Consider the following 15,708-nt stretch of genomic DNA (forward strand, 5'->3'; position numbering starts at 1 on the left):
GAAGATGATGAAGATGAGGAATCTAGTCCGCGCTTTCCAGAACGTCGATGTGCGTCACTGAAGCAAGCGCATGCGCATTAATGTTCTTCCTGATACTAATTTTCGTAGCAAGGAACGGACAACGGGGTTTCATTCGCAGCTGTTCTACAAATTTCCTCTCCCCATCCCCTTTTCCAATACACAGCACGTAGTATTGTTTATGTTTTGGAGAAATTCTGGACTTAAAGGGAAGAATTTAAAGTCTTATCGGTGGAATATTGTTTTGTATTGTCATCTCGACAACACGCAGTTGGACCCACGCTGATGGCGGTCACTATCGAGGAGCTGTATCGTAACTATGGGATTCTTGCTGATGCCAAGCCGGAGGATCTGAGCCAGGTATGCATGAGATGGATGACTAGTTATCTAAGTAATTGAAGTATCTTCCAGAATAGCTCAATTTTTTTTTCTTCTTTAAATAAGTTACAGCAGTGGAAGCCAGAGGTGAAAGTTAGGCCGAATCGCACACATTGGTTAGGTATAGTAATTAGCTAGTTAGCATCATGTTAAACTAGCAAGCTAAAATGGGCCTAACTTGCTAGCTAATCCTGTTTCACTTGATTTACCCGGCGTTTGTATCGTAGCTAGCCAGGTAACACATGGAACTAACGTTAACTATGCCCTATTCATTTACATTTCTAGCAAGCAAGGTAACTAGTTAGTTACTTGACGATGTGTGTAATACATTTTAGTTGGCTTAGCGAAGTTAAAACAGAACACAGACAGCTAGCTAGCTTCATGCTAGCCAATTGATTTGACCTGACCCCTATCCCACTAGCTAAATAGCGGATAGTTAGCTAACGTTAATTGTCTAAGATGAGTTATTGATTGCCTTGCACAGCCCCTGAAAAAGTAATTGAGCCATGGCATGATTTGCAACTTGTCATGCTGGTTAGATTTACAGTGTAAAAATCAAAGGCGCTCTCTTACTATAGTGTTGTTAACTAGCTAAGTAGCTACTACTACTACTGACAACTAGCTAGTATAATGCCAAGGGATTCATCTCTAGTCTACTCAGTATTTTGACCAACACTAAACTGGAAGCTTTTGCATTCATGTTGGACAGTGATGTCCTAATATTACAAACTTGTTAATGTATCAAATTGTTTGGATCTGTCCTCCAGCACAAAGATGCCTATCAGGGGATCCTTGATGGTGTGAAAGGCGGTCCTAAAGAGAAGCGCTTGGCAGCACAGTTCATTCCCAAATTCTTCAGCAGTTTCCCAGAGCTGGCGGATGCAGCAATCAACGCTCAGCTTGACCTGTGTGAGGATGAAGACGTCTCGGTAAGGATTTTATCCCAGCGGCACTATCATATCCATTTGGGTAATTCCATTGTGCAGAATGGAGAAGACAAAAAAAGTTAGATTTGAAGCAATCTATATTAAAGAGTAGCTGTATATCTAATGCCTGGTCACAGTAGTCCTACTACTCCGCTGCTCATCGGTTGTTGGTTCTTCGTCTTTCCTCCTGTAGATTCGGAGGCAGGCCATCAAAGAGCTCCCCCGTTTCGCAGCCGGGGAGAACATCGTCAGGGTAGCAGATATCCTCACCCAGCTTCTCCAGACAGGTACAGTATTCTTAAGCTGACCCTCCTAGATATTTTCACATTTAACTTGGTGTTGTTGTGATACAAACATTTTAATTTCGATACCAGGCCAAGTATTGCTTTTACCACAGAGGGGGGATTGGCCTAGTGGAATATACATGCATAATGATCTGCATGGCAGTAAGGGAAAATATTGCATGTTACCTTCTTTATTCTTCACTTAATAAGCACACATCTAATCCTTCATAAACACACACACTACTCTCTCCCACAAACACACATCTCCCCCCCTTCATCACACTCTGTTTCCTTCTCTGTCATAAACACACTGCTTCCAACTTTTAAAATGTTAGGCACCAAACAGAATTGAAGTAACACCAGAAGGAGAATGTTTTAATATAGTTTAGACCTACATGAATCATTCCTTTTTTTTAGTCTTTTTTTTTTAGAAGCACATGTCACAAGTAGCAGACCCTTTCTTCCTGGGCCTATCATATTAGCCTAGACCTACTGTCAAGTTACCGGGTTGTTAGCTAGCTAGGTAACATGACTGAACAACATTGTTTGTTATCAAACCAATAATTGGTTACCCTGGATTAGTTTACAACGGGCCGCGGCATGGTTTGTGAAATTGTATAAAGGATTATAGAAAATAATACTTAAAATATTCTTGATTAAAAAAAGATCTCCTTTGGTCAGTATTTTTTTTATTTTTATAACAGACAGTGCAAGGAGGAAATAATTTGAAAGACATTTATAATACGGGGATAAAACTGTTAGAAAGGAATCCCATAGAAGGAAAAAAGGTGTCTCTGGTAATATGGGTCATATTTTTACCCGTTTAGGCTTGTGCTCAATTGACTCTCTCTGGCACTCGGGAGGCTGCGTCACAGCGAACTTCCAGTCTACTCAGACTGGCCTGTGCCCATAGTTATAACAGGCAATGAAATTATATAGTGTATCAACTTTGCTCTCCCTACTCTGATGTAACAAATATAACAGAAGACTCAAGGACTGCAGTGATGTATTGTTGTCTCTACCTTCTTGCTCTTTGTGCTGTTGTCTGTGCCCAATGTTTGTACCCTGTTTTGTTCCGCTACCATGTTGTGTTGCTGCCATGCTGTGTTGTCCTAGGTCTCTTTTTATGTAGTGATGAGTGTTTTGTCATTTTTTTTAAGAACATTTTATCCCCATCTCTGCAGGAAGCCTTTTGGTAGGCTGTCATTGGAAATAGGAATTTGTTCTTAACTGATTTGCCTGGTTAAATACATTTAATAAATCTCACTCGCCATCACGGCTAAATTCCATTTTATAAACTGATAGAGGAATAGATCAAATTGTATTTGTCACAGGCGCCGAAAACAACCTTACAGTGAAGTGCTGAATACAACAGGGTAGACCTTACAGTGAAGTTCTGAATACAACAGATGTAGACCTTACAGTGAAGTGCTGAATACAACAGATGTAGACCTTACAGTGAAGTTCTGAATACAACAGATGTAGACCTTACAGTGAAGTGCTGAGAACAACAGATGTAGACCTTACAGTGAAGTGCTGAATACAACAGATGTAGACCTTACAGTGAAGTGCTGAATACAACAGATGTAGACCTTACAGTGAAATGCTGAATACAACAGGGTAGACCTTTACAGTGAAGTGCTGAGAACAACAGGGTAGACCTTACAGTGAAGTGCTGAATACAACAGGGTAGACCTTACAGTGAAGTGCTGAATACAACAGATGTAGACCTTACAGTGAAGTGCTGAATACAACAGATGTAGACCTTACAGTGAAGTGCTGAATACAACAGATGTAGACCTTACAGTGAAATGCTGAGTACAACAGGGTAGACCTTACAGTGAAGTGCTGAATACAACAGGGTAGACCTTACAGTGAAATGCTGAATACAACAGGGTAGACCTTACAGTGAAGTGCTGAGTACAACAGGGTAGACCTTACAGTGAAATGCTGAATACAACAGGGTAGACCTTACAGTGAAGTGCTGAATACAACAGGGTAGACCTTACAGTGAAGTGCTGAGTACAACAGGGTAGACCTTACAGTGAAATGCTGAATACAACAGGGTAGACCTTACAGTGAAGTGCTGAGTACAACAGGGTAGACCTTACAGTGAAGTGCTGAGTACAACAGATGTAGACCTTACAGTGAAGTGCTGAATACAACAGGGTAGACCTTACAGTGAAGTGCTGAATACAACAGATGTAGACCTTACAGTGAAGTGCTGAATACAACAGGGTAGACCTTACAGTGAAGTGCTGAGTACAACAGATGTAGACCTTACAGTGAAGTGCTGAGTACAACAGATGTAGACCTTACAGTGAAGTGCTGAGTACAACAGATGTAGACCTTACAGTGAAGTGCTGAATACAACAGAGGTAGACCTTACAGTGAAGTGCTGAATACAACAGATGTAGACCTTACAGTGAAGTGCTGAATACAACAGATGTAGACCTTACAGTGAAGTGCTGAGAACAACAGGGTAGACCTTACAGTGAAGTGCTGAATACAACAGGGTAGACCTTACAGTGAAGTGCTGAATACAACAGGGTAGACCTTACAGTGAAGTGCTGAATACAACAGGGTAGACCTTACAGTGAAGTGCTGAATACAACAGGGTAGACCTTACAGTGAAGTGCTGAATACAACAGGGTAGACCTTACAGTGAAATGCTGAATACAACAGGGTAGACCTTACAGTGAAGTGCTGAGTACAACAGGGTAGACCTTACAGTGAAGTGCTGAGAACAACAGATGTAGACCTTACAGTGAAGTGCTGAATACAACAGGGTAGACCTTACAGTGAAATGCTGAATACAACAGGGTAGACCTTACAGTGAAATGCTGAATACAACAGGGTAGACCTTACAGTGAAATGCTGAGTACAACAGGGTAGACCTTACAGTGAAGTGCTGAATACAACAGGGTAGACCTTACAGTGAAGTGCTGAGTACAACAGATGTAGACCTTACAGTGAAATGCTGAATACAACAGGGTAGACCTTACAGTGAAGTGCTGAATACAACAGGGTAGACCTTACAGTGAAGTGCTTACTTATGAGCCCCTAACCAACAACGCAGTTTAAGAAAAAATAGGAATAATAAATAAAAGTAACAAGTAATTAAAGAGCAGTGGTACAATAGCAAGACTACATACAGGGAAAGCCCAGAGAGAAGCAGGCGAGTGAGGTGGTGGCTGTTTCTTGAATTCAACTGAATTTATAAACATTTTATAACAAGCGACAGCAGGTTCTTTAGATCGGTAGTATCATATGAAACTTTTCTGCGTTATTCTGAAACTGTTGGTATCGTGATGTTTGGGTAATGAACGATTACCATGGGAACGTTACCGGTATACCGAGCAACACTCGTACCTTGTATCAAACCAATGTAGCACATGCCCTGTTGAGGGGTAATGTTTATACCCTCCTGGGGGTGGACATTATGTATACCATGGTTTATACTCTCCTGGGAGTGGACATTATGTATACCATGGTTTATACTCTCCTGGGAGTGGATATTATGTATACCATGGTTTATACTCTCCTGGGAGTGGATATTGTGTATACCATGGTTTATACTCTCCTGGGAGTGGATATTGTGTATACCATGGTTTATACTCTCCTGGGAGTGGATATTGTGTATACCATGGTTTATACTCTCCTGGGAGTGGATATTGTGTATACCATGGTTTATACTCTCCTGGGAGTGGATATTGTGTATACCATGGTTTATACTCTCCTGGGAGTGGATATTGTGTATACCATGGTTTATACTCTCCTGGGAGTGGATATTATGTATACCATGGTTTATACTCTCCTGGGAGTGGATATTATGTATACCATGGTTTATACTCTCCTGGGAGTGGATATTATGTATACCGTGGTGGTGTTTATACTCTCCTGGGAGTGGATATTATGTATACCGTGGTGGTGTTTATACTCTCCTGGGAGTGGATATTATGTATACCATGGTTTATACTCTCCTGGGAGTGGATATTGTGTATACCGTGGTGGTGTTTATACTCTCCAGGGAGTGGATATTGTGTATACCGTGGGTGTCAATAGGAGATATGTACCGTCTGGGATGCTGTTGGACCAATATTTATACTCTCTTCTACGTTGTTGTTTACAGATGATTCGGCCGAATTCAACCAAGTGAACACAGCGCTGGTCTCCATCTTCAAGATGGATGCGAAGGGTAAGTGTCCATTTGTTTTATTTTTTATCTCATGTATGAATAGGTTTTCAATCGTGAGATGACGGACAACTTAACTAGTGAACAGGCAGGGCGCCCTGCCTTGTGCTCTTGTATAACCTAGTGAACAGGCAGGGCGCCCTGCCTCGTGCTCTTGTATACACTAGTGAACAGGCAGGGCGCCCTGCCTCGTGCTCTTGTATACACTAGTGAACAGGCAGGGCGCCCTGCCTCGTGCTCTTGTATTCGTGCAATGCTCTAAAAAGAAAAGAGTAGTTCAAAAGAAATTGTAGTTTTTTTCAGATGTTTTTATACCTGACTGTATTTCCACACCGTCTGTTGTGTAGAACTCTGAACAACGCGTTAGTAAACATGTGGCAGGCCTTAATGCCAAACGAATGGGTGAAATGGGCACCGGAATAGTTAGAAAACTGTAATTAACCATCATAGTTAGTTGAGGTGAGCATAACATAACCCCCCAGAGGCAGGACTTCTGCATAGCCTCTTTATGTCCTGTGGCTAAGCAACCTGTATTTCTCTATTGTGTCTCAGCTACACTAGGAGGTCTGTTCTCTCAGATCCTACAGGGGGAGGACATAGTGAGGGAGAGGGCCATCAAGTTCCTCTCCATCAAGCTGAAGACCATGCCTGAGGACGCCATGACTAAGGAGGTGGAGGACTACATCTTCACTGAGACAAAGAAGGTCTGTTCCATAGCAACGATCCGCGTGATAACTAACTCCCTGCTTGGGGCTGGTTAGTAGAGCTCTTTGTGAAAGGGCTTGGATAGGATAGATTACAATTCGTTTTTATTACTATTAATTGACAAACTGAATACAAGAGCTCTGTAGGAGGGATCTGTCACCTAGTTGGATGTAGGATATATTTGTAACTGGCGACTCGTGGGTCACGGCGACTCGTGGGTCACGGCGACTCGTGGGTCACGGCGACTCGTGGGTCACGGCGACTCCTGGGTCATTTTCATTAGAGCACATCGTCCAACAAGAAAGTCATTTTTTGCTACAAGTCCTGGTAGTCCCTCCCAGTTTGAGTCATTTTTCTTCTGTTTGGTGCCTACTGAACACCACCCAGCCCTGTGTCCCCACGTTGACCCTGTGTCCCACCCCAGGTGCTGGAGGACGTGACTGGGGAAGAGTTTGTGCTGCTGATGCGTATCCTGATGGTGCTGAAGGGCCTGCAGACGATGAGTGGACGGCAGCAGCTGGTGGAGCTGGTGGTGGAGCAGGCCTTTCTGGAGCAGGCCCTGAACCCCGCTGACCCCGACACTGTGGACCGCTTGCTGCAGTGCACGCGCCAGGCCCTGCCCCTCTTCTCTGTGAGTGATACACACACACACTATAACACACAGGCCATAATAATATACTCCACCTCTTCTCTGAGAGTCACACACAGACATTCTAACATACTATACTCCACTTAGTGTCTTCCAGTACAGTGAGTTCATAGTCATTTTTGTGTCCCCTGTGGGACTTGAACCTGCGACCTTGGCTTTGCTAGTGCCACACTCTTACCAACTGAAGCAACTGCTTATCTCCCGCTCACAGCACACACAGTATCACCAAACACTGTTGTTTCACAATGCTCACTGTCACCACACACACACTGTAATTGTTTGCAAAATGCAAATTGTGTTTGTGCCTTTAGGTCTCATTTTTACTTATTTTCTATTTATGCATGTTTGTTCCAGCTTCTGACCCCCCCCCCCCCCCCCTAAAACAAATGTTCCTCAGAGACAAATAAACTTGAACTTCCTGAGCTTGAAACTCATTCTTTTTACACTTCCAGAAAAATGTCCATTCCACCCGCTTCGTCACTTACTTCTGTGACCACGTCCTGCCCAACCTCAGCTCCCTGACCAGTCCCGTAGCAGAGCTGGACATTCAGCTGGAGGTCAGTTACCACCCTCCCCTGTACCAACCGTACAGAGTTCAGGCAACTAGTCCTCCATGTTGGCTCCAACATGCCGGGGACAATAGCATTGACGTGTGTGTGTGTGTGTGTGTGTGTGTGTGTAGGTGCTGAAGCTGCTTGCTGAGATGAGTCCATTCTGTGGGGACATGGAGAAGGTGGAGACCAACCTCACCATGCTGTTTGAGAAGCTGCTTGTAAGTAACAGCCTAGCGCATCTCAGCCTTCTAATGGGGTTAGGAGGGCTTTCACCATACTGGTACCTTCTAATGGGGTTAGGAGGGCTTTCACCATACTGGTACCTTCTGATGGGGTTAGGAGGGCTTTCACCATACTGGTACCTTCTGATGGGGTTAGGAGGGCTTTCACCATACTGGTACCTTCTGATGGGGTTAGGAGGGCTTTCACCATACTGGTACCTTCTGATGGGGTTAGGAGGGCTTTCACCATACTGGTACCTTCTAATGGGGTTAGGAGGGCTTTCACCATACTGGTACCTTCTGATGGGGTTAGGAGGGCTTTCACCATACTGGTACCTTCTAATGGGGTTAGGAGGGCTTTCACCATACTGGTACCTTCTGATGGGGTTAGGAGGGCTTTCACCATACTGGTACCTTCTAATGGGGTTAGGAGGGCTTTCACCATACTGGTACCTTCTAATGGGGTTAGGAGGGCTTTCACCATACTGGTACCTTCTAATGGGGTTAGGAGGGCTTTCACCATACTGGTACCTTCTGATGGGGTTAGGAGGGCTTTCACCATACTGGTACCTTCTAATGGGGTTAGGAGGGCTTTCACCATACTGGTACCTTCTAATGGGGTTAGGAGGGCTTTCACCATACTGGTACCTTCTAATGGGGTTAGGAGGGCTTTCACCATACTGGTACCTTCTAATGGGGTTAGGAGGGCTTTCACCATACTGGTACCTTCTGATGGGGTTAGGAGGGCTTTCACCATACTGGTACCTTCTAATGGGGTTAGGAGGGCTTTCACCATACTGGTACCTTCTAATGGGGTTAGGAGGGCTTTCACCATACTGGTACCTTCTAATGGGGTTAGGAGGGCTTTCACCATACTGGTACCTTCTAATGGGGTTAGGAGGGCTTTCACCATACTGGTACCTTCTAATGGGGTTAGGAGGGCTTTCACCATACTGGTACCTTCTAATGGGGTTAGGAGGGCTTTCACCATACTGGTATCTCTATCTAGTTGTTGATTTTGGACCAGCTTACGTAACGGTCTGGTTTATCAGACTGGTAAAAGGCCAATGGACCAAACAGACCGTGCTGAAGTATGAGGCCGATGTTGGTTATGGTGTGTTTTGCCCTTAACTGGTCCAGAGGGGTAAAAGGCTAACTGGTCCAGAGGGGTAAAAGGCTAACTGGTCCAGAGGGGTAAAAGGCTAACTGGTCCAGAGGGGTAAAAGGCTAACTGGTCCAGAGGGGTAAAAGGCTAACTGGTCCAGAGGGGTAAAAGGCTAACTGGTCCAGAGGGGTAAAAGGCTAACTGGTCCAGAGGGGTAAAAGGCTAACTGGTCCAGAGGGGTAAAAGGCTAACTGGTCCAGAGGGGTAAAAGGCTAACTGGTCCAGAGGGGTAAAAGGCTAACTGGTCCAGAGGGGTAAAAGGCTAACTGGTCCAGAGGGGTAAAAGGCTAACTGGTCCAGAGGGGTAAAAGGCTAACTGGTCCAGAGGGGTAAAAGGCTAACTGGTCCAGAGGGGTAAAAGGCTAACTGGTCCAGAGGGGTAAACGGCTAACTGGTCCTCCCTGTGTCTAGGAGTTGATGCCGCTGCCTCCAGAGGCGGAGGGTGAGAACGGCGAGAACACACTGAGCGACGAGCCCAAGCTGCAGTTCAGCTACGTGGAGTGTCTTCTCTTCAGCTTCCACCAGCTGGGCAAAAAGCTGCCTGATTTCCTCATTGACAAGATCAATGCAGAGCGCCTCAAAGACTTCAAGATCAGGTAGAGGAGGGTTTGCCCCGTAACGTTTTGGCAACGTTCGCTTGTCTTTTTGATAGGTCTTGGTATATTGTGGGAACGTTTGGCATTTCAATTTATTTCGGTCTACATTTTCATCAGTCATCTGCGTTTTTATAACGCTTCTGTTTAATTTGTATCAGTATCTACTGTAGTGTGTGGATGCCAGTAATGTTAGTGATTTGTTACCGCGTCGTAGTTAAAAAACAAAATGTTTAAGTCGGTCTAATAATCTTTTACATACAGACTTTACTGAAAGTTGCCTGTCATTTTTATCTGGCCATGTTTTCCTCCCTGGATAAGTTTTTCCTACGTGCCGTCCAGTGTGGGAGTAGATGTGGGTGGACGTCTTACTTGAGTAAATCAGTTGGAATACACACCCATCACAAAGAAATCCACTATTAGGTCGTTATAGGCAGGTCCTAAGAAACACAAAACAAATAAGGTATTTTTAAAAGATTAGAATAGCATATTTGGAGTTGAATGATGTTACTAGTCTGCAACCTAGATGGCTGAGCCATTCACATGAAATCAATAGGTGTTTATTGATCATTCAACCAACTAGGCCTACTTGGGCTACCCTGACTACAGTCAACACACACACACACACACACACACACACACAGTGAGCTCAAAGCATTGGGACAGTGACACATTTTGTTGTTTTGGCTCTGTACTTCCAGCACTTTGGATTTGAAATGATACCATGACTGCGGTTGTAGTGGGCAGTAGTATTTGATATGTGTATATTATATAAACGTATCATTTGACTTGTAATAACACTTAAGCTGTAGGTGATTTACAGTAGTAGACAATGAAGAAATGTCTGAAATGGAATTCTAAATACAAGTGTATTTAATTACGTTGTAAAATGAATGGATTGACGTACAAGACATCCACTTAAGTTACAAATCATTAACAAGCATTATTCTAAGCATTTGAGTTGTTTGGCTTCCACATCTGAGTTGTTGACCACTAGCATATCTTTAAAGTTAACCTCCAATCCGAATATGGGACCAAATGGTTAACTTGACCACTAATACACAAGTGAATTTGCCCCAATATTTTTGTACCCTAAAATGGGTGGGATGACATGTACACAAAGTGCTGTAATTTCTAAACGGTTCACCTGATATGGATGAAAATACCCTCACATTAAAGCTGACAGTCTGCACTTCAACCTCAGTCATTGTATCATTTCAAAGTGTTGGAGTATACAGTCAAAGCAAATGTTTCACTGTCCCAATTGGAGCTCATTGAATTTTATAGTAGGCTAAGAATATAATGAAATGTAACAGAATAAATTACAGACAAAATAATATTTTTCCTGCATGGCAACGTGTGGAACTGCTGTCATATAAATAAAGAACCCCCACGGCAAGTCCATGATTTCAAAAATAAAAATTTTATCCACTTTTTTTTTTTTTTATCCACTCTCTGTTTTGTTAGGGGTTAGGGTCTCACATTGAGTATCTTCATTATACACTTAGAAAATAATAGCGTTCTATAGTTTCAAAAGCATTTGGGTCTCGTGTTCAAATTTCACATCCTCCGTGGGGCTTTTGGAGTTGCATTTATGCAATTGAGCAAAAATAGACGTTTACCTGATTTAGGCTACATTATAGCATGCTACATGTTTCTGAGCAGTGATAATCACCTGATTTAAGCTACATGCTACATGTTTCTGAGCAGTGATAATCACCTGATTTAGGCTACATGCTACATGTTTCTGAGCAGTGATAATCACCTGATTTAGGCTACATGCTACATGTTTCTGAGCAGAGATAATCACCTGATTTAGGCTACATTATAGCATGCTACATGTTTCTGAGCAGTGATAATCACCTGATTTAGGCTACATTATAGCATGCTACATGTTTCTGAGCAGTGATAATCACCTGATTTAGGCTACATGCTACATGTTTCTGAGCAGTGATAATCACCTGATTTAGGCTACATGCTACATGTTTCTGAGCAGAGATAATCACCTGATTTAGGCTACATTATAGCATGCTACATGTTTCTGAGCAGTGATAATCACCTGATTTAGGCTACATGCTAGCATGCTACATGTTTCTGAGCAGTGATAATCACCTGATTTAGGCTACATGCTAGCATGCTAAATGTTTCTGAGCAGTGACAGATGGAGCTGTCCCACCTCTACTGATTTAGAATTAACCAAATAAACAGAAAGAGATTCAGTGAAACCAAATCACTTGAAGACAAGTCACATGTTGGTTGGGAGTAGGCCTAGGCTACTAAGCGACTGCGAGTGAAGAGCAAAATAACCCGTAAGTTAAACTACATAACATGCTGGCAAAATGTTCTGATCAATGCAAAATAATGAGCCAACTAGACAAGATGATCATGAGCAGCACTCGCCTCAACTTAGCTAACATTTCACAGCCTAATTGTAGCCTAACCAATATCCAAACGGCGACTCTGTGAAAATAAAACAATATCCACATTTGTCTCAAAAGTGCGAAACGGTGCTGAAATAGTGACTCCACACAGGTAGGCTAATGCTTTGAACAGTTTAACAATTGAATGACTTTGGGAGTTTCAGTAAGCAACAATTTGATGCCTTCAATTGCATTAGCCTATTTTATTTCCATTTTTTTTTTGTCATTCAGTGATATTTATTCCCACAGTAAGTCTTTATGGATCCATCCAGTTATAATTGAGAAAACAGTGCATGTGGTGGGCTACGCGACGAGATGGATGAAGTGACATGCCTCGCAAAGTTTACAACTGCCAGGATGATAGTAGTTAGCTGCCTAGCAACCACCAAGAGCCTTCCAATGCCGCCTCAGCATTACGGCTACGCTTCATACTAAGTCAGAACTTTACAGAAATCATTACTAGGTTGGTTGGCGGGATGCTGAAGATGGCGGGAAAAACGTCTTGGTTTGAAAGGTGTAAAACCCACGTTTGATTTCTCTCCTACCTCCAGATTACAGTACTTCGCCAGAGGGCTGCAGGTATACATTCGCCAGCTGCGAGTTGCCCTGCAAGGCAAGACGGGAGACGCACTGAAGACTGAAGAGGTAGCTATGTATCATGGCTATTGGCTGTTGTTTTGGTCTCCAATGATGCGTCACTTGTTTCTTCTTGACAAGCCTCATAGTTGTTCTGATTTCAATCCAGAGCTGTAGACAGTTTTCTATTGTAATTATTCCCTGATGGTTATATTGTTTTTTCATCTCAGAACAAGATCAAAGTGGTGGCTCTGAAGATCACCAACAACATCAACGTTCTGATCAAGGTGAGTCGTTCGAAACACCTGGTCGACCCTGAAACGCACCTGGTCGACCCTGAAACACTAGCTAACATTTTACTGTTCCCTTTCTCTGCAGGATCTCTTCCACAACCCACCGTCGTACAAGAGCACAGTTACGCTGTCCTGGAAGCCTGTCCAGAAGGCTGAGGCTGTAGCGTAAGCCTCTTTCAATGTTGTCACTGGGAATCTGGTGACCCAGAATATCGGTTTCTGACGAGGTGTTCTTTAACAGTCTTAAAGATGCATTACACTGGGTTTCAGTCTCCTCTCAACGAATGGATTTGTAATACATTATACAGGGACTCTAGCATCTTGTCAGTAGCAAATCTTCAGATAAAACACCATTAGATAAGAGGTCACCTGGGGTCATAACACTATGTGACCTTTGCCCTCTTTGCCCACCACAGTCTGAAGCGCCCGTCCGGGGAGGATATGGGTGCAGGCAGTACCATGAAGAAGCAGCTGTCCCCCCCCTTGCCCCGGAGGGACGCACGGCAGATCTACAATCCCCCCAGTGGCAAATACAGCGCCACCATCGGCAACTTCTCCAACGGTGAGGGCGGCGCAGGGCGGCGCGGGGGCGGCGAGGGTGGCACCCTGAGCCATAGCTGGGTTTTAGGGGCACTGGGTGGAAGACTGACGTTGTTCAGACATATCTCTGTTTATTTCTCCTATTCTCTGACGTCTTGTCTCCTACATAAGTAGAATGCTCTTGGTGTAACTTTGTCACTCTGGGTGAGATGATGTACTGACTGAACTGTGGTCATGTTTTGGGGGCCTACTGATCCTCTCCAATGTGTGTGTTAGATATAGTTCACTTCCACCGTGTTTTGTGCCACGTACACCCTTTCTGGTGGTGTTACTTGAGTGACCGAGGTGCACATGCTAATGATTTGATGCTGTAATGTACCGTGTTCAAAGGATAGTTATAAACTGGGTTGTTCGATGCTTGAATGCTGAATGGTTGACAGCCATGGTATAACAGACCGTATTCCACACGTATGACAAAACATTTTTTACTGCTCTAATTACATTGGTAACCTGTTTTTATAATAGCAATAAGGCACCTCAGGTTTGTGTTATATGGCCAATATACTACGGATAAGGGCTGTATCCAGGCACTCCGCGATGTGTCGTGCTTAAGTACAACCTTAGCCGTGGTATATTGGCCATATAACACAAACCTGAGGTGCCTTATTGCTTAATTAACCCAAATCAGGCATTGTTTTCAAGCTGAGCCCTCTGTTTCATGTGAGCAGTTGAGAAATCTGCAACTGAATGGGAGGGAATGTCTCCATATTCCGATGCTTTTGAGCTATAACACACATGGAGTAACACCAGAAGTTTTTCCCCCAACCATGTTAGACGGTTTTTCCTTTTATAGGCTGTTGGATCCCTTCAAACTAAGGCCCAGAGGTTATTCCTAACAGTCAGGGAAATCTCCTGGCCCTTACCGTGATCGTCCATACTGATCCCCCGTCTGTTGTGCCCGTCTTGTGATTCCAGAGCAGCGCGGAGGCTTCAGGGGCGGCCGGGGAAGAGGATTCGGAGGCAGGGGAGGCAGGAGCCGAGGCCGAATCTACTGAGTCCACCATCACACACACACACTACACACACACACACACACCCTACACACACTGAACTGCAGCACATCAGGATCCCTGCCGTAACCAAGGGGGTCTCCATGACCACCGCTCCTCAACCTGTGTCCACTTGTTATTTTTCCTCTGCCTCCAAACACCTGTGCAAAGGAAGTTTATTTTGTCGTTTCCTGCCCTCAGAGTAAATCCACTTCAAGGAGACTGGGATTTGGACTTTCCTACCTGACATTTCCACCCTCACACTCTTGCCTGGTGAAGCGATTGTTCAAGTAGATCCTTGTGGTTTTAGTTTTTTATTAGTATTTTTGTGGAACCAGAGACTGACAAGTTGTACCTGATTTGATATTTTTGTCAGAAAAAAAAAAAGTTTTATAAACTGTTGACGAATGCATTCTCTTTTTATTCCTTAAAATTTTTTTCGAGCTTGGATTTGGATTGGCCTACTCTCTTCGCTACTTTGTATGAATCGAAATGTTCTCATCTGAATTTTTTATCAAACTTGTATTGATGTCTCCACCACCATGCCCTCTTGTTTGTGTAACACCATGTTAAAATAAGACCATTGCATTGAAAACCAATGTATTCTGAATTTTTAGGTAGTAGAAAAACTAGATTATTTCCTCTGCAAAACAGGTTATGTGACGCCGAAAAGATCATTATTACAAAGTTAATTTGTTTTATTGGACATTGGTTGTCATTGAAATCAGCCAAGGCAGATTGAGGATTTGGGAGTTTAATTTGAATTAACTCCCAAGTAACTTTTCTACTAAATTTAAATGTTTAGACCCTCAATTTGAGTTTTCCATGAATGTTTTGCATGCTTTTTTTTTATTTTTTATTAAACATTTCTCCCCATAAATGTTATTTAAAAACTTTTGGATTAAAAAAAGGAAATCAAATCTGATTGGCATACATGATCGATTTATTTCTGGGTATTTTTTTCTACCAAATGGTCCTTCAAACCTTTTCTTCTCTATGCAGAATACAGAAGTTGACCTGTTTTTATATAGGTTCTCTGCTTTATAGTTGGTTTTGTATCGTCTATATCAATCAATACAAAACAGACTCCTGGGGTGCATTCAGGTTGAAGGAAACGTAGCAACTATTGATTTGAACACCTC

At 43.2% G+C, this 15,708-nt stretch overlaps 1 protein-coding gene across 1 annotated transcript; it reads left to right on the forward strand.

The window, feature by feature from the left end:
- The first annotated feature begins 97 nt into the window (after window positions 1-97).
- Window positions 98-15,459, forward strand: api5 (apoptosis inhibitor 5). The gene is given in 14 exon segments (NM_001140346.1): window positions 98-378; window positions 1,164-1,325; window positions 1,516-1,609; window positions 5,739-5,804; window positions 6,354-6,505; window positions 6,931-7,137; window positions 7,608-7,712; window positions 7,838-7,927; window positions 9,507-9,691; window positions 12,660-12,753; window positions 12,915-12,971; window positions 13,063-13,142; window positions 13,394-13,539; window positions 14,493-15,459. Coding segments are annotated over 14 exon segments (1,593 nt in total). The 5' UTR covers window positions 98-303; the 3' UTR covers window positions 14,573-15,459.
- Window positions 15,460-15,708: the final 249 nt, after the last annotated feature.

This window comes from Salmo salar, chromosome ssa23 (assembly GCF_905237065.1).
Source record: "Salmo salar chromosome ssa23, Ssal_v3.1, whole genome shotgun sequence".
Classification (NCBI taxonomy): Eukaryota; Metazoa; Chordata; class Actinopteri; order Salmoniformes; family Salmonidae; genus Salmo; species Salmo salar.